Source organism: Alosa sapidissima, chromosome 17 (genome assembly GCF_018492685.1).
Source record: "Alosa sapidissima isolate fAloSap1 chromosome 17, fAloSap1.pri, whole genome shotgun sequence".
Lineage (NCBI taxonomy): Eukaryota > Metazoa > Chordata > Actinopteri > Clupeiformes > Clupeidae > Alosa > Alosa sapidissima.
The window spans coordinates 3168039-3195391 of NC_055973.1; the positions used below are offsets into that span (position 1 = coordinate 3168039).

The window sequence follows — 27353 nt, forward strand, 5'->3', positions numbered from 1 at the left end:
CCTTACACCCTTTGTCACCAGTAGTGATGGCAACCAAAGAGGTCAGAGGTCACCTTAACACACTGTGAGGGCTTAGCTGACCTCCTCTTCACACAGTGCCTTCAGAAGAAAATGCACAAATGGAATTTTATTACTGGGACTTAGGGAAGAACTGAGACCCCATACTGGCTGACTTAGGAGATACACTTAGAAAAAAATGGCCTACTTGATATGTGAGGGAAAAGAAGAAGAAGAAGAAGAAGAAGAAGAATGTGGATATGTTTATAATTCTGGGCCCTTCAAAGACATCCTGTCTAGCGTAATCATTATATATTGAAGTGGGGACGACAGATTCACATCATTAGTGTTGTGAAATATACAGATGGCAAAATTATGAGCAAGCCCAGTCTTTAAAAAAGGGAGCAGTGTCAAGACACAAAGTGTGACTGGCCAATGGGAATTCACTGAGGCCCCAGGGTTTTCATAGCGTCTCTCACATCATCCCTCAAAAATCACCCCATTGAAATAAAACAATTTGAAGGAACTCTGATTCTTTCGCAATGTACAAAAACTGTACAATATTTACTTGGTTAACTGGCAACAGAAAAGGGTACAAAAGTTGGATGGTCCTCATTGCGGTGAGTGGGAGGCCAGAGCTGGATGGGGAAGGCTGATGAAAATGAGTCATGTGTGTTGTTCAAACACCAAAAATGTGGCAGACATATGTTATGCCGATGAGGGACTGGAAGACATAAACAGCCTCAGACTTTAGAGGCGAAATGTCATTCTCTGGCTACGGTCCTCTGAAAAAGTTCCACATGCAAGCATGCTGGTGCCGCGTCCCAAGGCGTTTCAAAGAACTAATGATACCAGTTTTTCATTATATACTGCTTTCAGAGGAGTACGAGAATGGCCCAGTTGAGGTTTGAGTTGAGCCAACCTCCATAAAATGGCACAAAGCCATAAAATTGTATGACTGTGCGTGTGTGTGTCTCTGTGTGTGCGTGCACACATAAGTGCGTGTGTGTATTTCTGTATGGTGAATTGAGGTTCCCATCCTTCCTGCAGCCTCAAACTTCAATCACTGCTGTAGAACAATGGACATCCAGCACAGGTTTTCTTCCGTGCAGAGGCTAAGAGAAAAGCAGTGGCAACAACTGGGATCAAAGTCTGATAGCTGGCTACCTCCTTCGCAACTCGAAGTGAAGAATGCCCTCCAAAACAATGCTGCAGGCTAGCACCGCTCTTTGATCAAAAGACTTTTTATAAGGGAAATCCGGCCTACAGTCTTCCTCCACTCTTTGACAAACACAGTTGTTTTCTCCCCGAAAGAAAAAAAAACTCAAGTAATTGTGAGATGTATTTTCTTTTTTTAGTTTTTAAATCAGTTTTTATTTTCCTTCTCTACCTAAGCCTGTTGTAACAGCCTAACCCTAGTTTCTAATCCCCTGTGCAAACACAAGAGGAAAAAAAAACCTTGAAAAAGACCACAGAACTCCTAAGACTACAGATTAGGATAAGACAGTCCTAGCGGGCAACAGAAACACATTGTAGGGATGAAGGGCTTACTGGGATGGAGAAGAATTAACATCGTGGAGATCTTGGATAGCAATGCAAGGTGCAACCTGACTACTGAAAAGGTCAGGCTGATCTACCTCCCTCACGTATCAGCTGCATCAACACAGTCTGTGATATTTACCACTGCCCTTCAGACAACAAAGAGAGCCAACAGTACCACCCACACACACACATACATGCACATTCCCCATGTTTCCATATTTCATGCCAACCAAGACTGTTAAACTAGATCTCCCACCTCTCTCTGTGTCTAATAACCCAGTTCTATAGGGCAAAAAAGGGGAGCAGATATCAAAATGGCAGACAAGTCAGCATTCATGGATCAGGGACAGCCGAGGCGCTGCAGCAGGGGCTTTCTTTCACACACTTCCACACCACTGAGAGACACTTGTGCTGCTTGTGTGTGTGTGTGTGTGTGTGTGTGTGTCGCTAAATAACAAAGTGCTGCACTCCTCGTTGTCGCCACATGTGTGGTTGGGTTGCAGGGAAGGAGACTTTGTCCCAGATTTCCTCTTTTTCCTTCACGAGGGGCGGCGGGGCGCTTTGATGTGGCGTTGCCAAGCGCACCAACCACAGCCTGTGCAGATGGGCCCAGGCCTCACTTGTGGCGGGGGAATATTTATGAATTGAAGGGAAGTTGATGGGAATTCGCAGACACACAACTTTTCCGGATTCATTCCGGAGTTATTCTCCAGTTTACTAACAAAAATAGGGCCTCCTGTTATCCCTTGCATCTATTTGAAGCCTTTGGGGTTAAAGAAGCCTGAAAATGTGACAGTTACTATTATTCATCATTGAAAATACCCTTGATGTACAATTGAAAATGTCAGTACTAAAAAAGTACATGTCTCTTTAAGCTCTGACATGCTCTGCACAGATAAACACTGGATTTCACCTTTAGAATTCAGTGTAAGATATGGTGTAAAGTGAATGAGTGGCGTCGGTGTTGGCGTGTCAGCTAATCTACTGATTTAGTAGGGAAAATAAGGTTTCGTAATGACGGAGGTGCTGATGTTGATGCGTGCGCCAGTCTCACCGTGCATGGAAACGCAGGCAGCTCCATGGTAACAATATGTGAAGAGAGTTCTCTGCACAAAATCAAAGGATACGGAGTGCAGAGAAAGTAACCAACAAGTCTACACCCAACTTGCCTTCAAGCAACAGGAATGATCATTCACACATACTCTCACAACCTCCGATACTGAAGGTCGAAAACATGGGCACTGTATAGCAAAGACAGAGTTGAGCCAGACAACATGACCTCAGCCACAACAGGTCTGGAGGGAGAGAGAAAGAAAGAGAGAACAAGAGAGATTGAGAGAGAAAGAGAGAGAGAGACTAGACAAGTTGTGGCTGTGCAGAATTCCTGCAGGACTGCATCCAAAACAACATTATCATTCCCAGATGTTCCCTTCCCGTTTTCTCCTCGGATACCCAACTTCCCGACCTCTCCTCAGGGAGCCTAATCCCAGTGAAATCCTGCTGCATTCCTACTGCCTGCAGCTTGGATCCCTGCACCCGCCAGAGCAGCAGAAATATTTCAGATATTTGGTGAGAGTGCCGAGGATGATGTCACATTGCGCAAAAGCCTGGGTGCTTGGCTACGGTGCTCTGCATGCTTCCCTCAGTGTACTTATCAACAGGACACACTACTCGACAAGAGTAACTGCTTTCATTTCACAGACTTCATTTTCACACAGAAGGAAAAAACAAGACAATATTTTACATAAAAATGAAAAGTATAGCAATAGAGAAATAGGTATTAGGATACATTAATGTTTAGAGTTATTCCACAAATATATCCATAAAGAAAACAAAACGACACAATACTACATTGATGTACAACAGAAAAATGGCAGTGCCAGGAACAGAAAATAACTTTTGCAACGCTGTCTAGAACTGGAAGTCCTCATCCGTCATGTCAATGGCCCAGGCAAACTTCTCCCTCTGGGTTTTGTTATAGATCTTCTCAATGGGGACATTGTATTTTTTACACCTGCAAATAGAAAAATGACAAAACACATTAGAATGGTCTATACATTTTGACACCCTTACGAAAGAACATAAAACCTCTCCTTCCAAGCAATCATTTCCAATATATTAAAAAAGGCAGCAAATGCCATCGTTCTGGCTATTCAATCTAAATTTAGAGGGACAGAATTCAATATAAAATATGAAATACTGTCGTATCAACAAAACCTTTTTGATATCACAAGACACCTCCAAATACTTATTCCTACTGGGTCTCTAGCCGAGCCTATGAAAAGGCGAGCTCTGTGTGTGTGTGTGTGTGTGTGCGCGCGCGTGTGTGGAGCGGCAGTTACCAGGCGACGGAGATCCTGGGGTCAAGGTAGTTGAGCTTGGACGTGCCCAAGGCAATGACCTTGTTCTCCTCGCGGTCCGTTTCCTGAAGCTCCAGCTTCTTCAACTGCTCCTCCAGCCTCCGCACTGCCTTCTCCCTCTGTTCTACCAGTCTGGAAAAGAGACAGAGTAAGAGAAAGAGAGATGAAAAGAAAAGAGAGTAAGAGAGAGAGAGAGAGAGCACAGGGCAAGCAAAAGAGAAATATATGGAGAGTGTGAGCACAAGAGAGAAGAGAGGTGAAAAAAACAACGTGGCTGTCAAGATAAAGCTTTCTGAGTCTTTTGGGAGATATTTTAAAGTATTAGAGAAGTGGAGGGGCGAGGTAGGGGGTTGTTACTTTTTGGATCTGTCAGATGGGTGCTCTTTGTGAGTCTTCTTGGCTTTCTTCAGCTCCTTCTTGGCTTCCTCTATCTGCGCCTTCTTCTTCTGAATCTAGAGCAGAGCACTGACATTTTATTCTGGCAAACAGCCGTGTGTTGGTTCCCATTTTTAAAATTCCACAAGGTACTGTCTGATACTGCTTTATGGTGCCTGTGACCACATAAATCCCTAAAAACAAAAACCTACACATTACAATGAACAACATCCAAACAAATAAACAATCAGTCTGAAAACTGATGAGTGTTAAGACATGAATCACATTTTAAAAATACCATAAAATGTACTATTCTCTTTATGTATCTTTTCACAGTGTAGATTGTTTTTTGTAATAACGGCAGTTTCTCTAACCAGACGCATTATTTGTAATATCTTTGATTTTCCATGTATGTACCATGTATGGCAAGTTTACATTTTTTCTTTCCAACATCTCTTTAATGTATCTGCAAAATGACAGTCAATCTGAAAAAAATACTCTACCCTGAAAAACTGACTAGTAAACACACTCAACACCGCAAACCGACACCATCGGAAACATCAGAAACATTTGCGAGCTCTCTCCGCAGCAGGTGCCCTAGGCCTGTCAAAAGCGCTGCCTACCTTCTCCTGCAGGAGCTGCATGGACTTCTCAAAGGTCTTGGGTGCTGCCCTCTGGTGGTTGCACAGTATAGCTACAGCTCGGTTGGCCCGGTTGTAGGACAGGATTTTCTCCTCCACCGTCATGTCCTCTGAGAGAACACAGCAGGAGGGAGTCAGAAGAGTACACAAGCGCTGCTCTCCTCCACAGAAACAAACTCAGGTGACAGAACACAGCGCTAGGGACGGTGAGGGCTTTATGTAGATAATTGACAAAGGAAACAGGAGTGTATAATGGCATGGTCTCTCCACTGCATACACACAAGGTTGTTGTTTCCAAATCTAACTGATGGAATGAGATGTTATGCAGGAGAGGTCATGCATGATCACATAGATCTCTCATACCAGGTCCTGGTCAAAAGAGAAGCTTTTTCCTGTGTGTTAGTGTTACATGACATTACAGTATTTGTCCTTTAGCAGACGATCTTATCCAGAGTGACTTGCAGTGAACTAACTACAGGGACGGTCTCCCTAAAGGAACTAACTACAGGGACGTCTCCCTAAAGGAACTCGGGGCGTAAGCGCCTGTTCAGGGGCACAAAGAAGCTAATCCCTGGGATCTAACTCATAACCTTCTGGTGTTCCATGAGGAAGCCCCATTTTTACTAAAGTACTCTTACTGCTGCTCCAGGTAAACAGTGCAAAGGTACACTCGACACTCAACTCCGACATCACCTTTGGTCAGCTGGCTGAGTTGGTCCTGTAGGGTGGTGGAAGCATTGAAAGTTCGGAAGACTTTGGCCGTCAACCCTGCCATACACTCATTCAGCTTCTTGTTGAGGTAAGTCGTCTTGGGAGAACAGATACCAGAAGAAAGCAAAGGAGTGAAGTTTCATGGTGGCATATTTTTTCCAAACACACACACACAGGCCTATAAACTGTATCTGTGTGTGTGTGTGTGTGTGTGTGTGTGGGGGGGGGCTAGGACAGTATGGTAATCTTACAGTGATTCTGTCAAAGAGGTCATCCTCGGGGTCCTTGTTTTCCATAAATATTTTCAAGCTTTTGAAAACCTGTAAAATACAAAAACGAAAATCAGACAACATCCGAATTAAACTGCTTCACAAATGGTTATGGAAGTTTACATCTGATGGTGAGGAACAGAGTATGGGAAGGAATTTATATTCTAAGGGCCATGCCAGCATAAAGCCTGCTTATGATGTACGACCCTAAGCGAAATCCACTAAAGCCAGGTTCCTCCGATCAAAATTAAATCACAGGCCGGAGAGGCCGTTGTAGGACTCCCAGGATGCACATGCACAGACAGCCCATAAACCATCGGGATGTTGAGGCTACACTCTTAAAAAAGATAAAGTAAAAGTTAAAATCTCAACAACAACAAAAAAACCTTAACTCCTAAAAAAAACGTTTTTCAATGTGTGTGCAGTGCACTAGGAACTCTCAAACTCCATGTGTTTTGGCCCTCACTGTAATAGCTCATCAATTATCTTTACCATCTCAGGGTTCTATTGCACAATGCAAATGGATGGTGGACTCAGTCCTGTTGGTTATCCTAACGCTCTCTTCCTATGCCAAAAGAAGCTGGGAAGAAGACCTCTATCTTCTATCTTTACTACCAATCCAACCTTTTAATGTGCGTTCTAACTATTTGAATATGAAATGGCAACATCTGAAATGTGCAATCAATCTAATCAGCATAGAAATTCCATTCACCAGAGGAGGTGGATTAACTCTTGCAGCTTAAATGCGTGTATGTGATTTCACTTGACTGACGCTGCAGTCAAATTTCATGTTAATAAAGGAGATGATATGGTAAGATATCATAACATAAATACATATTGCACGTTTCAGCTATGAAAACCCACATAAAAAGGATTTGGGATGAAGAAAAGTTAATATGCAGAGCCCATGAGGAGCCCTTTCTGTTCAAATGAAAGAAGCAGGTCATGCACACACTTTCTTCTCCACCGGCACTTTGTTGTAGTAGCGGATGGAGTCCTTGCCCAGGAAGTCGAACTCCACCACCCACTCCTGGCCGTCCAGACTCTCGTGGAGGGAGATGTGCTCCACACGCAGGGAGCAGCAGCCCACCGTGTCCGCAGTGTCGTCCTCCTTCTCATTCCCAGCTCGCAGGGCCAACTGAGTGGACACACATACACACACACACACACACACATACACACACACACACACACACACACACACACACACACACATAAACTTAAATCGCCTGAGTTTCCCTTTTTCACACAAATCTGTTTCTTAAGGTCACCGAGTACTGTCGGCACAAAAAAAATAAAAAAATAAAATCGATGCTACCTAGCTCGAGTTGCTGCAGCCAACAGCTAGAGCTGCCAGGCAGCTACAGTGCAACACTCTGGGGGCATTCTTTTAAAGATCCCCCCACAGTGTAGGACTGTAGCGGCCTTGCTGCTCTAGCTATTGGCTGCAGCAACCTGCACAACTGCTCACAAGATGCTCATGAGAAAAACACACTCAGAAGGCATAAACACATACATACACACAAAAAAAAAAAAATCACATAGTGATCCATAGTCTGATATAGCAGAAATCTACCAGAATCATACAGATGTTTACACTCTCGTACACAGAAGCACATGCACACACTAAGGGTGTAACGGTACACAAAAAACATTCGGTGTGTACCTCGGTTTTTAAGTCACGGTTGGTTCATTTTCGGTACAGTAAGCCTGTAAGTACTGCTTACCTAAAATTCACTGAAAATATTGGTGATGCACAACGGGAATAGTATTTTGAAAAGGTGTCAAATGTTTTTTTTTTTAACATTAATTGACTAAACTAACATATGGTCTGCCACTTAATATGTTTGTGTGGAAACTCAAATTTGAAACATGGTCCGCAAGCAAAAAAAAAAAACCTACTGTTGATTACTGTTAAAGACTGCGTTTGGTGGCCCCTGCTGTGGCGCAACTGGCTGGGGCACCTGCACCGTAAGCCGGCGACCCGGGTTCGATTCCCGCCCTGTGGTCCTTTCCAGATCCCACCCCTGCTCTCTCTCCCATTCGCTTCCTGTCACTCTCCACGGTCCTATCATTAAAGGCATAAAAAAAAGCTTGAAAAAATATACTATATACTTAAAAAAAAAAAAAAAAAAAAAGACTGCATTTGGTGCATTTGGTACACTGAAGCAATAAGCCCCGAGAGGCCGTAGGTTACACTGATTCTACAACAGCTAAGGGGTGTAGTTAGGCACGACGCGCTAGTGTAACCTAAGGACTCGAGTGGCTTACTGCTTTTCTAAAACTGTTACTATAAATACCTGGCAAAGTTTCATAAAGTAAAGGCACAACAACTAGAAATATAACTACTAGAACAAGTTATTCCTAGATAATCATTCTCCCGCCAAGAAATATATTTCCTCTATCTGAATGGTTGCCAAGCAACGTCGAAACGCAGCTACTTTAACTTTTGTATTGAGTTATGGTAGCGCAGTAATATAGAACGAAATGCGGTCAAGGTGTATGTTTATGCTGCATTTTACAACGGCATCGAACGCGATTCAGCCAATCACAATCAAGGACCGGAACTATCAGTTTTAGAAATCTGTATTGAGCCTAACGTCCTGTACCTAAACACTTCAGTGTACCTTTACACCCCTAACACACACTATTGAATGTACAGTGTGTTTGCCTCACTCTGATCCTACTTGGATCCTACCATGCAGAAGAACCTGGCCTGATGTGAGGACTGAGGAGATCAGTATTCTGCTCTCCTCAGCATCAGTATTCTCTTCAGCCCCTCACCTTCGGGAGCGCAGCAGAGGCAGCCACTGCCCAGAGGTTAATCGCTCAAACACAGCGCAGAGGTCATCGGGGTGGCCAGCTAATGAGGCGACCCGCTGAAGAGCTACCAGCAAAGGGGCCGCTTTCATTCCCACCCGCCCCCCTCTTCTCCTCCTCCTTCTTCTTGCTCATGCGTTACCTTGTCTATGAAGTAGAGCGCTACGCCCCTCTGGCGCGTCTTCATCTCTCGAGAGCTCCAGTCCTGCTGGTACTGGCGCCGGATGGAGTCCACCTTCAGCTTCAGGCTGCGGGCCACCTCGTACTTCTGCCAGTCCTTCTCTCCCTTGGTGAGGAGCACGGACAGACACAAAACACAAGAACACGGCGGCCAGCGAGCCGGATCATGACACCGTTCACTTCCACAGAGAAACTGTGTAAACCCCTGTGATTACAGAAGAGCTAGAGGTCGTTCCTCTATGTTTTAGGCTCAGCCAAATCTATAGCAGGGGGTTGGGGGAGAGCCACAGGCAGGAACTTACAGGTTTGGTGTAAAGGTGAGGAAAATCATAATCTTAGAAAGAGAGTCAGAAAACATAACTGGCACATAAAGCTAAACTCTTTCTTTTTAATTTAACAATACATGTTGCCATTTCACTATCTATGCACAGACATTTTACCAAGGGGTATAAGAAGTTGTTATGGAGAAATATTCCTTGGTGCAGAAGAAACTGCACTAACTTTTCTTTAATGCAATACGATATACTGCAGAAGCTTGTTCCATCTGATTTGGGTATTGCAGAGAGAACAATTCACCCTTTAGCTCCATGCTTTTAATGAGGCAGAGGTGCTACCTGCCTAAATTAGCCGACTTGCTGTGAATGTGAAAAAGAAACCTTCCCACTGCATAACTGCACTTCTACTTTTAGTGGTTGTTTCAGAGAATGTTAATCAGACATATGTTTTTATGTTGACACATGACACATCCCCCAACTCCCCCACACATTCATTGCAGGTACACTTCTTGGGAGAAAAAAAATCCTCTATATGTGTATGGTGTGTGTATATATATATATATATATATATATATATATATACACACACACACACACACACACATACATATACACACACACACACACACACACACACACACACACTTCATCAGGGCAAGGAATGCGGTCTGACCTTGAGCTTGGAGCTGGGGTTCAGCATGACGTACTTGGTGTGGTTCTGGACATTCTCCACCCAGGACGTCAGCCAGGTGACAGTGTTGTCATGCTGCACTCTCTTCCACTTGTGCCCTGGGGGAGGGACGGGGATCTTGGAGTCCCTGTGAGACGGATTGAGGGGGGAGGGGGGGGACACAATGAAATGCATTTCATCCCTGCTGCTCCTGCTGAAGATATTCTAGAACCTCCCCCTTGGTACAGGGCTGCTTTGATTTATGCAAACACCAGCCTTGAAAGTCCATTCTTTGCCCGGGGCCCTTTTCCATTTCCTTGAGCTGCCCCAGAACTGATATGACAGCGAAGAACATCTCCAGGAATGAAAAGTGAATTAAGTTGACAGAATGAAAAGTTTTTCTCAATCCGCTCTGGGTCAACTGTGCATTTGTATAGCAACTTGGAGAAGTGCTCTTCCTCGTAAATCCCAAATATTAGATTCTTGGCGCTAAAACACTCTCCATATATGCATAGGGTTTAAACATTTCATGCATTCAAATGACGCATTCCATTATGCTAAATGCATTATCTTTTGTGCTCTGCTCATTCTACTCTGTGTGTGTGTGTGTGTGCACTCAGCTATGCTCACTTGCTGCAGTTGATGATAACGTCTTCAGGCTGGACCCTCTTCTTCAGCTTGCCCATTTTGGGATGTTCCCCACGGCCACGAAACAACCCAGGTGGCTCCACACGGAAGTTACCGATCTTTTCACGGTGGCCATCCAAGAGACAGTACCCGTATTCTTCCGTTAGTTTGTTAGCTTCCTCTTTAAGGGCCTGACAAGACGGCATTATTTAACAGATCACAACATAACACATCATAATAGGACATTAGACATTAAGATCATTCTAACATGGCAATGTTTGGGAGACCATGACATAACACATAGAACATTTTCCTTTTTTTAGTATGTTCATTTTGAACATCTAACCATCTAGATTTATATTCCAAATCCAAACTTACTTGTTTTTCCTGCTTGGTCATATTCTTTTTCTCCTCTGATTTGTTGACAAAGTATTTGTGAATTTCACTGAAATCACATTTGGCTAGTTTTTTTATGGTATGTCTCTCGTCTTTGGTCATCACCTGTTACAAAAACAAAGAAAACCATGCACTCACAACCCCAATTAAGAAAAAGGTTTTAAAGCTAGGACCATTCTCTAAACATGCATCATATCAAACCTCTTTCCAGTCAGTGAAGAAGTTCTTTTGAAAGGCTTCCTTTGTGGTATACTCATGTTCCAGCATCTTGGCATAGAAAGTAGCAACCTCCTCTGCACCCAAACTAAGCTTGAGTGGTTCTCCTGAAACAGCCAGAGATAGAGAGGCACTACAGTTGATGAACAACAATCCTGGGTCAGAGGCTACCTGAAAACACCACCTGTATACTCACCACCATAATAGAAGGGTACGTTATTAGGCAATGGCTCATATTCTGGTGGAAATAAAGGTCCTCTATGTTCAAGGGTTTTCCACTTTTGACCATCGTTTGAGTTCTTGCTCTCTTCCCACCTGTGTGATATTACAAAGTGATGATCCCTTTACACATAGACGTCAATGCTCGGAGTTATCTTATGATTCTTCACACAATAGGCCACTAATACCATTAGGCCATTCAGAGTAAGTGGAACCAAGATAGTGTCTTGCCCTCTACCAAAATAATAATGGATTATTTGGGGCATGCTTGAGCCAATAAAAGGCTTAACAATTTAAGGCAGTCATTAGGCTAGTCATGTTGTGAAGTGAAATCATTGACCTTCATTCATTTCACTGGGCCACACAAAATTAACTAAACGTAATCATGTAGGCCCTAATCTGTAGGAGCAATATAATGGCCAGGCATTTTTTTTTCAACATAAGCAAATCTAAGGGTAGGCTTCATTTTCTGACAACGTTCTTTAAAGTGTCTTGACTTAAAGTTTCGCGACTGACCTTACAGTTCTGGAGGCACTTTTAGACGCACGAGCATAATCTAACTGTGAATCAAGAAAAATGCCTCGACTTAACCTCAGTGGCACGTATACAAATTGACAGACGGCATAACGAAATCTGTTCATTCCACATAAAACGATCTAATAATAACGATAACTTGTGCCGACTAAATACAGCTGTCATGTTCGAGGACCACTGTTATTATTCGCCTGCTGCATGTGCATTCATGGACTGTGTTACAATCAATTTCTTCCCCCTGGAAACAAATAGCTCTCTACGGAAAGCAAAGTATAATTTATGCAAAGACTGACAACTTCAGAGATTTATGTGTCCATGCTTGCATGAGTTTCATGAGTTTAATTGAATTTGGGAATTTTGAGGGTTACGTTTTATGAAAAGCTATATCTTGGTGAGAGTAAATTTGATCTTAAATCAAAATAATTAAATTTATCAGGCACACCACAAACACTCAGCTTTGACAGCCGAAAGCATAATTTCCTTCAGTTGACTACACAGCTTCTTCAAAACTAATAGTTTAAGCCAATGCATGATGAAAGAATAAACACACACAATGCCTAACACAGTCATACACACTCACCATTTCCACTTGCTTTTCTCCTGTTCATTTTTCTCTTCCTTTTTATTTTTCCCTTTCCCCCCCTTATTTTCCTCTCCTTTGCTCATCCTTTTCTTTTTTGGTTCCTCATCGTCAGCCTCATGATGCTTCCTTTTCTTGTTATGAGCTTCAGTTTTTTCTTGCCGAGCACCATTGACTGGTTTCTCTTTTTTCTTGTCTTTTCTGTCCTTTTTTGTGGCACGTTTGTGATCTTTGTGTTGTTTCTTGCCAGTGCTTGTATGATGGTTGTCTCTGTCCAATACCTTGTTCCCAGGCTCATTCTCTTCTTTTATGGGAATATTCTCCTCGGCACCACTCGAATCATTAGCCCGCTCCTGTAATCACAGAGAAAAAAATGTTTTGCATATTTCACTTTGTCATAGAAATTTATGTTCTTGCAATAAATAACAATGACACAGTTGAAGAGAACATTTCTTTTTTTTTTCACTGATCATCAAGCACTATTTTAATTAAGACTGGGTTTGATGATGTGGTTTCAGCTGAAGAGATCATAAACTATGATTCATTCTCCAATGACTGACTGGGATCATAACAAATCTGTCTTAAATTAACATTATAGGTTTACATAAGGGTTATCAACTGGCTAAACAGCCACAACTAAACAGTCTTTTGAAACAACTAAGGATGTCTCTACTGCATTAATATTGTTTTACTGGTTTGCATTCTCCTTGTTTAACATCAAGTACACTGCTGGTACAGAGAATGGGTGGTCAAAGTTCACCTCTTTTATAGGCCTACTGTTTTTAACAGATGCATCTCTGATTTTCTTGCAGGATCCATCTTTCTCACTAGGGAAAAAGATGTTAATTTGCAAATGACTGAATTTAGGTTAACATGCATGGGGAAAACATGCTACATACGATAATTTCTTCTAAACAAATTGCCATTATGTTGCGAGACACGAAAAACATTTTTTTTTTACCTTTTCATTGACTCCTTCTCTGATTTAATGTCTTTGTTTTTCGTCTTGCCATTATCTTTATCTCTTGATTTCTGTGATTGAAGTATCTGGTTAGAAAATGGACAAAAAGAAATTGCCCAAATGCAAAAATGACGGAATTTCATGTTGCATGGAACATAGGCCAATGTATTATAGTAGGCAACGTGCAGCCTATACAGTGCTTACTGATTCCATATCATTAGACCCTCCATTTACTTCAGTGGTTCCATTTAAATGGGATTTCTTTTTCTTCTTCCTGCTAATAAAGCATCAGGGTTAGGAAGCAACAGTGCAACAAATCTGACAGTTCACCAAATTTGTTCAGGTCAGTTGGGATGGACCTGTTTGCACCTCTCTGTTTCTCTCTCTTGATCTGCCGTTCTCTTCAGTCCCTTTCCACTGTCCTCCACTCTCATCGCGAAGTCTGACTGGAGAGCTCAGGTGAAATCCGTTGTAGCCTACTGAAACATGGACATCGCCATGAGGCCCAGATTTTAGCCAATGTGTTCTTATTTAATCGTATATCTACGCGTTTATCTAAACACCTGTTTGCTTGTGATGCTTTTTAAGTGTGCAGTCGAAACATATGATAGTCGTTATAGGCTAGAATTATCGACAATGGCCACAATAAGCCGATTTGTGTGTGCTAATTGTGCTCCACTATTCGTTCAAAAGACATACATCAGTCTTTGTTGTTTAAAATATTTGTCTCACGTCATAATGAGTGTTACTTACCTCTACAAAGTCTAAACCTGCACAGCGATTCAACTTGACCCATTCACGCTTTTCGTGCGTTTGTAGGTCCTTTCGCCACACCTGAAAAGTTAAGTGCCACATGCGTTCAAGTGCGCATGTTCAACTTGATTAACTCTTGGCTGATGATGGGGTGAAGTAGTAGGGGTCGCAGTAGTTGTTTTAGTCAGGCAAACTGCTTGAGAAAACAAACTAACACAATCACCACCATGCAAACTGGTATCTACAACTAAAACCTTATTCAATCTTGCCAGCACATAAAGAATATTCTTAAACGAAAAATATGTTTCTTCCTCTAAGAAGCCACGTTGACCAGCTAACATAAGGGATCATACCAATTTTCACTTAAATTTGTAAAAAGAACAGTCAGAGATTGAGTATAGGTTACCAAAAGGTAATACATTTATTACAGCAAAATATCTTGAGCTGTTATACATAATTCCATAATTCATTAGAGGTTTGTACAGCCTGATGGAATAATTACCATCAAAACCTTGTTCATCAGCATATCTCTCATTTCACTTTACTTTACAAATCATGTATTTCATTATCAATTATGGCATTATACTGGCATTGTAGAACAGCAGGTTTATTGACAACTGGGATAAGGCAGAGCAGTAATGTCCATTGGGCTGCCATATATATACACATCAAAACACCTTTTCATTTTCACCTGTACAGTGAAGAAAAAAAATCTACTCATATTACACAATATACATAGTCTTTAAGAAAATCTGAACCATTAAACATATGTCAATAAACCTATACTCTTGTCGTAAAATTATCACCACAATCAATAAAGTATAAGAATTTTTTGTTAGTTCTGAAATTTTCATGACATCTGAGAAAATTAACTAATTCGTCAAAACAAAATCATCATGACACAACATGCCTACACCCCCCCCCCCCCCCTCCAAAAAAAAAAAGACGTAGAAAAAGCTTGATTGTTAGACTCGACTGGTGCCCAGAATAGGGGGACATCAGGGGGTTGGGGGTGCCTGGGGGGGTGCGCCGAGCGCTATGAGCATGCAATGGACTCCAGTTGCTGCTCAGCCTCTGCGGCCATGGCGGCCGCCTGTAGCTGTTCCGTTTCGCTCTGCAGCGGGTTGGGCGCCAGTTGCTTGCGCTCGCTGTGCATGTTGTTCTCATGCCGCTTGAGGTCCGAGGCCTTGGCAAAGGCCTTGGTGCACGAGCTGCAGACAAACGGCTTCTCGCCGCGGTGCCGCCGCTCGTGGTCCTTCAGGTGCGACTTGTGCTTGAAGGCCTTCTCGCACATCTGGCAGCCGAAGGGCCGCTCGTTGCTGTGCACACGCTCGTGCTTCTTCAGGTCCGGTGCCCTGATGAAGGACTTGCCGCACACCTCACAGCGGTACGGCTTGAAGCCTGTATGGATCTTCAGGTGCTCCTTCAGATGGGCCTGTGTGGTGAAGGCCTTGGTGCAGATGTCGCAGATGAACGGCCGGTCGGCAGAGTGCAGCTTCTCGTGCTTCCTCAGCCGGTTTTCGTCCATGAAGGTCTTGCCACACACCTGGCAGCCCAGGTGCTCCCTGTGGCCATAGAGGAGGTACTCGAATTTCATGTCGGCGGCGGCCGTGGTCCAGCCGGGGCCTTGCTCGTCCTTTACCTCCCCCATACTGTCGGCAAAGCCGAGAGTCTGGGCAGCGTGGCCCGCTAAGTCTTTGGGTTCAGTGTCCATGGCTTCAACGTCCTGGTCGTAACAGCTGACTTTGTGGACCTCCTCGTTGGCTAGCTCTTTGAGGATGGCCTCCTGCACTCTCAGAGCGCTGTTGGGCGATTTGTCGAGGTCGTGATTGGCGTGGGTGTCGTCGACTATGTCGTCAGAGGGAGAGTCGTCGTGGTCACCTAGCACCTGCACGTCACTGTCTGTTGGCAAGTGTGAATCATCAGTGGGCATTCCAATTTTGACAATGTCATATGGAAATTTGGCATTTCTTTGGTCTGTCTTTTCCTCTGTGGTCAAGTCGCGTTTCTGTGAGCAAAGCTTATCCAAAAACCGGATTCCAAGAATCTGCCCTGATGACATCATCAAGTTAACATCTTTCTTTTTCACAGATATCTTTGCTGTGTACATATAATTCAGCACCTCTTCAAAGATGTCCGACCGGATAAAGTCAATTTCTATTACAGACGAGTTGTCTACCTCATGCTTCTTGAACAGCTTTTTAAAGTAATTGCTGCAGGCTGCTAAAACACAGCGGTGCGCCCTGAATTTAACATCCTCAACAACAACTGCAATGTCACAATGCTCTCCCTCCAACCTCTGCTCATTTAGTATCTTCAGGAAGATAGTCTTGTGTTCATCGTCAACATACTTCACCGTTTCCGACATATTGATGAGAATCCCTGCAGATTAAAATAAAAAAAGACAGAGAAACGTTTCAGTATTAGATATAAAGACACACTAAGAATATGACTGTATTTGGAGTTCTCAGGATTCATATTTGTGTTTATTAAGGCAGCCAACTTTATTTCAGAGTAATTTAGTGCTGCATGAACCAATCGTAGGGCTACATTTCCTGCGCAGAGCTGGTTAAATATACATCGCAATAGCACTCATGAAAGCTGACGTTTAACTGTTCGATTCAATCTACAGCAGAGATTACGACATTAAAATCGAGGATTACGTGACACTTGTTAAATGTTAACAGACAGCAAAGATTTGACATAGGCTCCGCCTATTCAAAAATCTTTGAAGACATGTCATCTCTATTCCTGACTCATGTTGTTATGACAATTCGGATTACAAAGTGTATCCTACTAATGGATTTATAACTTTCAAGCAGGGAGTAACTTTAATATTTAAACAGCCAAGTAGTAGATGTTATCTTTAGCTGACCACTGAAAATAATGTACACAGCGTTTGGTCATGTTAACGTTACTAACATTATGGTTGAGGTGCAAGCATTCAATCAGGTAGCAATCAAAATGGACCGTTATTTATTAAATGCTAATGTCGACCTGACGAAACAAGCACAAAATAACGATAATTTGGGCTTTCTGCAGATAAGTTTACGATACTCAGCGCGCAAGACAACATTCTCTGCTAACAAGCTAACAACATAATCGACTTAGCTCGTTAGCCAGCTAGCAGCTAGATGGGTTGCCCGCTAACATCATACATTTCCATTTAACTTACAATGGCCAAATTGATTATCTCGTTATATTGCAAAATTTTATCTAATATTCTAGTAACATATTGAAGTTGAAGTGCGTATCCTCGTCAACCACTACCGTTAAATAATTTGAAATCCCTTTCTGGAAGATTGTGTTAGCTATTGTGCTAACAAACTTAGCTAGCGGTCGAAGGTAGCTGCTAACGTTAGTTGCTAGCAGCTAGCTTTCCCCATATCTGCATTGTTAGCGTCAACAAACACGGAAATCCGCCATCTCTGTTATTTCTCATCATCGTCCAATCGAACAGATTAGCACTCCTGATGCATAAAATAATAAGTTTAAGACGAAAATTACATTTTCGCAGCACAGTCTTTCTCCATGCTGGGAGAAATGGACGTTTCCGATTGACGACAGGCGCGCCGAGGGAGCGCCCGTCACCGCTTGGAAAATGCCCGAGCAGCCATGAACACTCCTGAAATGACGAACTCGAGCTTTCACCACGACCGTGAGCGCGCAGGCATCTTGGCCAAACATTATGCAATAATTCGGGAGATGTTGCAATTGTCTAAAAATGCATGTCTTACCTATATTGTGCTATTTTGTCCCACTGAGAAAGTCTCCGTTGACTGTCACACAACCAGTAAAGAATAATATACTTTGTGTTTGTTAGCTTGAGGACGAGCACAGACGGAAGGACGCGCTGCGCCAGCACGGAACTGCAGAGAGCGAGTGACTAAGCGCGTACGTACGTATATAGAAATGGATGTTGTTACGCAAAATGCGCTCAAGCCCACACAAAGAGCTGTGGCTTGACGAAGGCTGCCATTCTTACGCAAATCACAGAGTAGAAATCTCTGGAGCGCGAACCCTGAAGGTAAACGGGCGCACATTGGGGGCGCGAAAGCCACTGTCACGAGCGGGAAACGAGCACGCTAATACAGATTTAATATGAAACTTGAGGATGTAATTGGAGCAACATTATCGTTTGCAGTGCTGTAAACTACAGACAACAATTCCTTTAATTTTTGCTAACCTGTATGGTTCACGATGGGTGACCTAGCCCACATGCAAGAAATACACATTTAGGTTATTTTATTCCATCTATTTATGTAAGTTGCCCCATAAGACATGCCTAATGTTTTTAATGGCATTATAGTAGCCTAGGCTAAACCTATTTATCATCATCATCATTATTACTATTACCACAGCAATAATGGCTACGATGCAATTCATGAAAATTGGGCACTTCTGGATAAGTTTTTGATTTTTGGTAGGGTGTTAGGTATAGGCCTAAGGTTTTCAAAAATCCATGGATACAAGTTGGGGTGGCCCCCCTAGTGGCAGTTAAATACATAAAATCCAAAATGGCCCCCGCCGAAAAGAAAAAATATCTCATTATATCTCAGCTTCCTTTAGTCTTAAATTGTTGTATAATGTATTTTCTCTACTTTGTTTGATACAAGGAATCCAATTTTGATATGTCCATTTTGGATTTTATGGATAACTGCCACTAGGGGGGCCACCCCAACTTGTATCTATGGATTTTTGAAAACCTTAGGCCTATACCGAACACCCTGCCAAAAATCAAAAACTTATCCAGAAGTGACCAATCTTGTGCCCAATGTGATTTTTCACATATTCCTTCCCATCTAAGGGTATCCTCACTCTGGCACCACAAATGTGACAGCCAGCCTTTAATAAGGCCAAGCAAGGCCAATACATACACATGTTGACAAAAACAAGAGAACTGCTTTGCAGGCTTTATTTTAATAGCTAATTACATAGCCTCAAGAGCTTTTAAATAATAATAAAACATACTGTATTCACAACCACTATAGGTTAGGTAGGCCTATTGAACAATTGCTATTTCATTTCTATGTTAACTTTTAGTTGTCTTTCAAGGTGAATGATACTATATTCACAGCATCAAAGCAACAATAGAAATGGTATAAGCTATCACAGTGGTTTTCAAAGTGGGGGCCGGGGCCAAGGGGGCTGCAGCAAGTTGGAAGGAAAAATAAAAACAACAAATAAATGCATTTGAAAAATGTAAAATGAATATACCTTTTACTATGAGGGTTGTTATACAATGCCATTATAATAATTTGTCACATATCTGAACATTATATTTTCCATGATAATGACTGGGAATAATTGTAGAGTGATAGCTCTCATATAGCAGAATAGCTCCAAATACAATTTTTACACACTGTATACTCCATCGTGAAGTGCTTGTGGTTAAAATAATTATTAGGATTAGCTTAATGTATTTTTACATTTGCCGTAGTATTGTCGATGGGTTTAATAACACATCAAGGGGGTCCTTGGCCAGAACCTAGTGGTATTTGGGGGGCCTTGTCGTGGAAAAGTTTGGGAACCCCTGGGCTATCATATTAACTATAGCATAGCTACATTTAATGCAAGTTGTGAGGAATTCAATCTCAACATGGGTCCAGCTCAGTGCGCATCTGAACTGACCGAGGCATGCAGCGACAAACTTGATCTGGGGATGTCACTGAACATGTTTCATTTCATGCTGTCATCTCTCTCTCTCACACACACACACACGATTTAAGCACTGTTCTCAGCTCTCATTGCTCATAAAATAGATCAAATCTGGCTATAATATTCAATTTACAACGCTGACCTTGTGGAGTGGGAATAGTCACACAGCAATTTTCTTTACACGTCTGTAATGTTATTTCAAATACATGTCTCTTCTCACACACCCTCCCAGCTTGGAAAAGAAGAACCATAGAACCATAGCCCTCTCATGAGGTTATACTGACTCAGCAGTGGTTAGTACAAACCCATGATCTGCATGCTTTCATCACGTGTACCCCCCCCCCCCCCCCCCCCCCGCCATTTCCGTCGTGAAGATAAATTGTAAGTGACTGTATCAGCATGTGTCCTGTGTGGCCTGGTGTGTGGTCACATGGCATTGCCTTTCTATCTTTCCTTCCCAAATCCTCTCATTACAGTCTGGATAAAGTGAACACACACAAATGAAAAAAAGTGAATTAAGTTCATTTCACTGTTTTATTTGAGCTTTTGAAGGAAACTCATTCAACATGGATGGTTTTTCAGCTGACATATAGAAGGTTTCCGAATGACCAACACATGGAGCTGTTGAAAAAAAAGAAACAAACAAAGACACACATACACACACACACTTACACACACACATGGTTTGAGCTATCTTGGGCAGAAGGGGTTTCAATCCACTCTGTACAGTTTAAGGCTTGATGTGCCGTCGTCACAGGCTGGGACAATTCTAGGATGGATTTTCAGAGCAGCAGGGGCACAGAGTAGACCATCTTCCAGTAAATACACTCTCTCTGCAGCGGTTCAGTTCAGCAGCAGCAGCAGCAGCAGCAGCAGCAGCTTTCAAACGCACTCGCTGGCAGAAAATAAAAGCCAAAAGGCGCTGGCTCCCTTCCATTTACTCCTCAGTATTTAAGGGGAAACATAACAAAGAAACAAACGGAAAAAGAATTCAAGTAAAAACAAAATAACATGTTCTAATAGTTTAATGACCTACAAAAGCTATGCATTTTACCCCTCTATCTCTCTGTAACATTCAGCATGAGAAAAAAACACATAAAACTGAAGAGTTGTACATGTGGGTGAGAGCTTGGCAATATGAATGGCACATCTATTGCATGGTTAAATATTGTGCGCTCATATAGGTACAGCCTATTTGTGGAGTGAGCTTTACTTTAATAAATAAAATGTAGTTATTTATATCAGTAATATTTTCAAAACATCTCTAACTTACATTCTTGTCCCTTTAGACTGAGTGCGCAGGTTGAGTAAAATGTACACAGTTTCATTTTTTGCTAAAATGTTTCTTTTTTCACTATTTCTTTCACTATTTCTTCGTCTTTACAAAAAATGCTGAATTGTTCCCTTTTCATGCAGATTACATGATCCAAGAGCGAACTGGAGTGCTGTGTGGATTTGTAAGCCTGGGTTGGTGACAGTGGGAGAGTTTGATGCTACTCCAGAAGTGCTTAGATGAAGTAGTATCCATTCTTTTATGATGCTGTTAGCGTGATCAGCGTTTCCCCAAGCGCCTCTTTCCTCCGTACAGTGTGAAACACAAAATCCGTGAGCATGTGTTAATCCTGAAAAACACAAACATACAGAACAATACCATGTAAAGCTCTTCGATAGTTCTGTAGTAACATGTAGAATTTGATTATTAACATACTACAATAACTTACAAAACATATGCTACCTTATGTGTATAACGACTTTAATTCATAAAGATAGCACAAAATAAAGTAATCTAGTATAAAACGTAACATGGGTCATAATGATAAAACAATCACTTGACAACAACAAACTGAAAAGTTGTAACTGGGATAAAGTTAAAGCATGAGGCATTGTATTAATGCCAATACTTTATGATACAAATCAAGTTAGACATATTAAGGATTAATTCTATGTATTTATACAATTATAAAATGTCACATGCAGTAACATTCCACAAATACAGAGAAATCAGCAGCCAGCAGCCAAGCACAGGCTTGAGAAACATGCCTAACTGATGGCAAATAATCTTTGACAATAAGAAATATTTTAAGAGTATGCCACATAAAGCCTTGTCCTTGATGGTAAACGTTTTGATGGTTTACATCAAGACAATAGAGGATGATATTAGTGCCCTGATATTAGTAAGGATGAAGAACTCAAATTCACCAGCAGAGTGCACTGTATCCATTCATCAAGAAATACCACAGGCCTCGACTATATGGCTTTTGTTAACTGGTACAAAAAGTGAGCAACATAGAGAAAGACAAATAAGCCTCCATTATTGCTTATTGTCAATGAGTAATGAAACTGCAAATAAGCAACACATTGAACAAACACACAAAAAAACAACTAAAGTTAGTCTCAAATCTGAAAAGCAGCCACCATCCAATGGAGGTAAGTCCTTGAGGCATGAGATCAACAGACTTAAGCAGGTACGTTGCACAGAGGGCAGATGCGTAAAACGGGGGTGTAAGTAAGGGAAGCCCAAAGCAGATCCAGCTTAAGAAATCGGCCATGGCGAGCGTGGTCAGGCAGGGCCAGGAGCTCAAAGGCAGCCAGCGGGCTAATGTTGGCGTGAAGCCGCCGCTAGCACCTCTGCCGTCCCCTTACCTGCGGGTCACTCTTCGCCCTCCTCTGGCGTGATCTCAGTCTCTTTATGGACCACGACTTTGGTCACTGACATGTCGGGATGCTGCTCTTTGGCCTCTTTGATAGCTTGAGCCAGGGCCTAGCTCGAGGGAGCACGAAGAGTCAAAGCAAAATCGTATGGACAGCTCAATCTTTTACTGGCCTCATCTGAGAAGTACTCTGTTTAAGTTACTCAATATCACCTCGGCCGCATACAGTACTACATGCTGGAAAGTATGTTAAGCTAAACAGAAAGAGTAGGCCAATAGACCGACAGTGCGGCGTAGGACGACTCTTAATCTCACCTCATCATGATCGATGTCTGCATCTCCTGAGATGACGATTCTCTTCTCAATCCTCGTTTCCGAGATGCCGCCCTTCACAGTCTTTTGAAAGCCAACAAGAACAACAAATAAACACATGAGACAAATGGGAGGCCGAGCTCCATTAAAAACTGCTCTTCCACACCCTGCCTTTGCCGGCACAGACACATCGATCAGTGCCGGCTCTCTCTGGACGGAGGGCTGACCTTGGTGATATGCGTGGTGGTGGTGGTGCTGGTCGTTTCCGATGTGATGGTCTGGGCGCTCAGGAGCACTCCGGGTTCGGCCTCGCTGTCCGTGTCACCCTGAAGGAGGGGAGAAAGAAAATCACCCATCCAAGGTCACCACAAGGTCACCAGGCACTGAGGACGAGTCTACATGTTGATAACATAATGACGAGCAACAACAACAGAGCATTTTAGCTACTAAATGTGAAAATATGAGTGAAACACCAAAAGACTGTGGACTGTGGTACATGTATGTTTTTGTCTTACAGTATGTACCATGTTATCGTCAAACTGCCTGAACTGTATTACAGTATTATGGGAACAATCTCACAGATGGGACTCCTGAGAATATTTCCGTTAAGGAATGTTGCACAGCCACACACACATATATACAATTAAAATGTGTAGGGTGAGCATGGGGTCTGTCTGTCCAGTCTAGCAGCATGAGCTCCGCACCTGTAGTGACTCGTATGTGATGGTTTTCATTTCCGTGTGTATTACTGGGACTTCCTGGGTGACCAGTTTTTCTGATTCTTCGGCCATGGAGCTACTGAAGGTCATGACCTCTGTCTGGAGCACTGAGGAGAGCTGCAGACACAGCAGCAGGGAGAGAGAGTAAGACCACCATAACAGTCAGAGTGATTTAAATCATCACATTACATTCATCTGCTTTGGCCACCGCATCTTCTGTTCCCCACCACAGAACAGACACGGAAAATGATGACAGTAACACACACACACCACACACAAAAATGTAGGTGTGCAACTTTCACAGACTGAAAGTTTCACATCTACAGAAATAAATCTACAACACGGAGTAACATGAAGGCCACGTTCACAGGCACAGGAATAGCTGGGGGCAATGTGGGGCAAACACGCTCTCGGCTACACTCTACTGGTCACTGCAGTGGACTCACAATCATTTTGTTTAAACACCGAGGAGGTTAATTTGCGTGTGCTTATGCCAATTTATGCTCTAATTTACATACAAATGATCTGCAATACCATTTAATGACTCTTCTGTCGAAAAAATGTAAATGAAGCTATTCCCCGACTTGTTCACTTGAAGAGTGCTTGTTCTGCTCATTTAGTCGCATTGCAGCCTGCAGAAATGAATACCTAGTCACAAACAGGATCTTGGGAATTCAACTAGGGTATCATCACAGCGATCTGCACAGCACGAAAAAAAAAGACATTGAAATTACCAGAGACCACCAGATAAAGAAAGTAATCACTGATAAATGTTAGGTTATGTCAGATAGGCTAATATATTTTATGCAGCAGAAGTGCTCAAAAGCAATATCAGGACATTACTGATATTTATGTAGGCTTTGATCTGTAAGATTTTCCACTGAGAGCTATGCGGATGACAACCTTTTTCCAACCTGATGAATCTTTGAGCCGAAATATACTAAGGCAATGACGGGGGATTACGATAGAGATGTATTTCATGTGTTACTGTGGCGAGTCTTTTTATTTCTGTTTTTCATTTTGTTACTTGAAGCAGAGCAGGAATGCAGAGGATTTGTTTTTTCATGAAGGCAGGGATACAACAGTGAGAGGGAAGAACAGAGGACTGTGTGTGGATCAGTGAGCAGGTTCTTAGTGTTTACATTATGCTCCAGAAACTGTCAAGGCACATGCCTCTATAGACACACATTTGCACACACACGCACACACACACACACACACACACACACACACACACGCACAAACACACACACACACACACACACACACACACACACACACACACACACACAGTTTCTAATGCAATTCTCATGCAAAAGTTTTAGACAGTTTACAACTTGGGAACTATGTATCAAGGGGCTGCTTATGAATGAACCATAACAGTTTGTCAGTCTCTCTCTCACACATACAGTATGCATACATAGACACACACACACACACACAAACACACACACACATTCATACCTACTCTTTCAGGAAGTGATATATAGCAATTATTCTAGCTGGCAAGACCTGTGCTGAATACAAATACATTATGGCTATGTGCGCACTGGCGAAGAATACACTCTGCTCAACCTGCTCACTGAACACACACATATATTCACGGAAGGTTCTAGAAACTGGGAAGAACTACTCGCAGAAGGGAAGGGGTTGGATTCCACATGGGAGGATCAGGAGTTGTTTGGGATGTTACCTCATAGAGAGGCTTATCGGCTTCTACCTCCATACTGATACCCATGGCGTCCTCCCTTGGCTCTGCTAGCCTCACAGGGGAAGAAGGGGCCAGGTTGGGGGACTGTTCCCCAGAGAGGGGCTCATCGTCACTGGACATTGAGAAACTTTCTCCCCCTGACTCGCTGTCAGTGGACGGCCCCGGGCCCAGACCTGGAGAGTCTGGGGCCGGTGTGGGGGGCGGCGGGAACGCGTCTGCGTCCGCACTGTCGTTCGTGGGGGACAGCGGCCCGTCAAAGTTGCCCGAGGCCAAGCTCTCGGAATCGCTAGTGGCGCTGTCGGACTCGGGCTCAGACTCGTCGGTGTCGTCGTGCGACGTGCCACGCGGTCCCCCTCCCCGCTCAGGCGGGTTGACCTCATCGGGCTCCTCGCCCTTCAGCTCCTCAGGCTGGGATTCGGTGTCTACCTGTGTGGCGGACTGCTCCACGTCTGACTGCTGATCTAGAATGTCGCTGCCGCCGCCGCCATCCTCGGACTGACCCTCCTGCATCGCCGCCACTTTCTCTGGACTGCCCGTGGGCTGCAAGAGACACACACACGCACAATCAGAACCCCCCTACCGTCAGTGAGCATCTTCAAACATCCTTCAGAAACATAACACAAGGCAGCACTTCTTCCATTCGCTTGCAAAACCAGGAATATACTGTTAACATAAGAAACATAAAGATAAAAAAGCTGAGTGAAGGTACACAAATATTAGGCATTGGTGTACTAACATGCTCTTGAAGGTACACAAATATATTATGTATTCATGTACTGACTTGATGTTCTTGAAGATACATGAATATCATATTCATGTACTGACTTGATGCTCTTGAATCTTTACAAAAAGGCACAAAGAGACCTTGCACTGCCTCTGTCTATCCACAAACGATTCCTCCCCATAAATCTGTCGCTTGTTAATGGGCAGAGGAAGGACACGAGCATGGCTGCCTTGGCAGAGAGATGACAAGAGGATGCCTGACAAGGGACAAAGCCCACACACAAACACATGTGCACTTGTTAGTCTATTAAAACAAGGACACAGTGACCTATGGGGGAAATTGGCATGCATGCACACTGACTGCAGATCAGTGGGCAGTGGCCCACACAGGCTAGGCTAGCGTAAGCATGCATACACACTGACTGCAGATCAGTGGGAAGAGGCCCACAAAGGCTAAGCTAGCATAGGCTAGGGTAGACTAGCACAGAGTGTTAGAATGAGCAGCCACCTTGGTGAAGGCCTGACTATGGGGAGAGGTGGAAGACCATCCGCGGGTGGTGATCTGCTCTCGGGCCGACTGCAAGAGAGCCGTGAGCTCCGGAGACATCTCCTCAAAGGTGGGCTTAGGCTACGCAGGACAGGAGAGATGAACAGTCAACACAGACATGCAAACCCACAACACACACACACACACACACACACACTCTCTCACACACACACACACACACGCACGCACACACACACACACGCACACACACAAGAGTAAAGAAATTTGAAGCTTGAGGTTTGAGCGCACAAAGACAGACACAGAAAAGAAGAGGAAGGCAGGAGGGGGTGTGACAGAGAGACGGCGAGGACGAGGCAGACAGACTCAGGGACAGTGGGGAAGTGCAGGGTGTTATTCATAAGAGCATCAGACATGTTCCCTTAGGACAATCCAAATTGATGAAGTGGTGCTAGTACAAAATGTCCACATCAAAGTCCCAAACACCTGAAATAAAGAAGCAAACCCACTATCTTGAGCTACTACTGGCTGCTATTGGCATTGCCATATGCAAGAATTCTGAAGTGCTTAGAGCAATTACTGGGACCTGAATGTTGCTTTTCAAAAAGCTTCAATATGCTCATCAGACCTCACGCCTGGCTTCTTTTGAGAATAAAATACTCCTTTGAAAGTGGAATGTCACTGCCTTTTTACCCAAGAAAAAGCTGTCAATGATGAAGAGAATCTGATGCACCATGCAGTCCATCTACACACAAAGACGACCATTGCACTATTCTGAGCACAAAGTGGCCACTACGACAACTACTGTGGAGCTACTTCACAAGCCCCAGAACACCAGTGCTTGAGGACATCCTCATGTCAATGTTTGAGACACAGATGGGGTCTCAACTAGATATTTCAAAACAACTCCAGCAAGACAAGACTGTCTAACTCCAGGGGATACACCTG

At 43.2% G+C, this 27353-nt stretch overlaps 3 protein-coding genes across 18 annotated transcripts in view; all 3 read right to left on the reverse strand.

Annotated features, from left to right (window-relative positions):
- top1mt (DNA topoisomerase I mitochondrial) overlaps positions 1–14302 on the reverse strand; it is a 25038-nt gene extending 10736 nt beyond the window's left edge. Inside the window, exons 1-19 of one of the 7 annotated variants that reach the window (XM_042067961.1) lie at positions 14127–14302; positions 13743–13852; positions 13578–13650; positions 13374–13459; positions 13173–13239; positions 12413–12765; positions 11276–11394; positions 11065–11186; positions 10846–10968; positions 10471–10658; positions 9844–9988; positions 8858–9001; positions 6851–7033; positions 5878–5946; positions 5609–5723; positions 4898–5025; positions 4257–4351; positions 3882–4031; positions 3446–3553 (exon numbers count right to left, since the gene is read on the reverse strand). In XM_042067961.1, coding sequence (XP_041923895.1) covers positions 3451–3553; positions 3882–4031; positions 4257–4351; positions 4898–5025; positions 5609–5723; positions 5878–5946; positions 6851–7033; positions 8858–9001; positions 9844–9988; positions 10471–10658; positions 10846–10968; positions 11065–11186; positions 11276–11394; positions 12413–12765; positions 13173–13239; positions 13374–13459; positions 13578–13650; positions 13743–13807 — 2328 coding nt within the window. In that variant the 5' untranslated portion in view covers positions 13808–13852; positions 14127–14302 and the 3' untranslated portion in view covers positions 3446–3450. Of the gene's footprint in view, positions 1–3215; positions 3554–3881; positions 4032–4256; positions 4352–4897; positions 5026–5608; positions 5724–5877; positions 5947–6850; positions 7034–8857; positions 9002–9843; positions 9989–10470; positions 10659–10845; positions 10969–11064; positions 11187–11275; positions 11395–11814; positions 12034–12412; positions 12766–13172; positions 13240–13373; positions 13460–13577; positions 13651–13742; positions 13853–14126 lie in introns of those variants that run through there. The other 6 variants (XM_042067960.1, XM_042067965.1, XM_042067962.1 and 3 more) reach the window with 6 other exon arrangements.
- A 220-nt stretch (positions 14303–14522) lies between these two features.
- On the reverse strand, positions 14523–18091 carry zbtb14 (zinc finger and BTB domain containing 14). Of its 2 annotated transcripts, none has more exons than XM_042067968.1 (2): positions 17864–18091; positions 14523–16508 (listed from the first exon to the last, which is right to left on the reverse strand). In XM_042067968.1, the coding sequence occupies exon 2, from the start codon at positions 16492–16494 to the stop codon at positions 15163–15165; it is 1332 nt and encodes a 443-aa protein (XP_041923902.1). In that variant the 5' UTR covers positions 16495–16508; positions 17864–18091; the 3' UTR covers positions 14523–15162. The 2 variants fall into 2 exon arrangements, with proteins under 2 accessions (XP_041923902.1, XP_041923903.1); XM_042067969.1 differs by lacking the exon at positions 17864–18091 and adding an exon at positions 17634–17784.
- A 2213-nt stretch (positions 18092–20304) lies between these two features.
- Positions 20305–27353, reverse strand: part of epb41l3a (erythrocyte membrane protein band 4.1-like 3a) — a 44241-nt gene continuing 37192 nt past the window's right edge. For 8 of the 9 annotated variants that reach the window (XM_042067950.1, XM_042067947.1, XM_042067946.1 and 5 more), the window contains 7 exons: positions 26409–26528; positions 25604–25717; positions 23452–23583; positions 22975–23073; positions 22751–22831; positions 22428–22545; positions 20305–21406 (listed from right to left, as the gene is read on the reverse strand). In XM_042067950.1, the coding sequence (XP_041923884.1) occupies positions 22435–22545; positions 22751–22831; positions 22975–23073; positions 23452–23583; positions 25604–25717; positions 26409–26528 (657 nt within the window). In that variant the 3' untranslated portion in view covers positions 20305–21406; positions 22428–22434. The remainder of the gene's footprint in view (positions 21407–22427; positions 22546–22750; positions 22832–22974; positions 23074–23451; positions 23584–25603; positions 25718–26408; positions 26529–27353) is intronic. The other variant, XM_042067953.1, reaches the window with a different exon arrangement.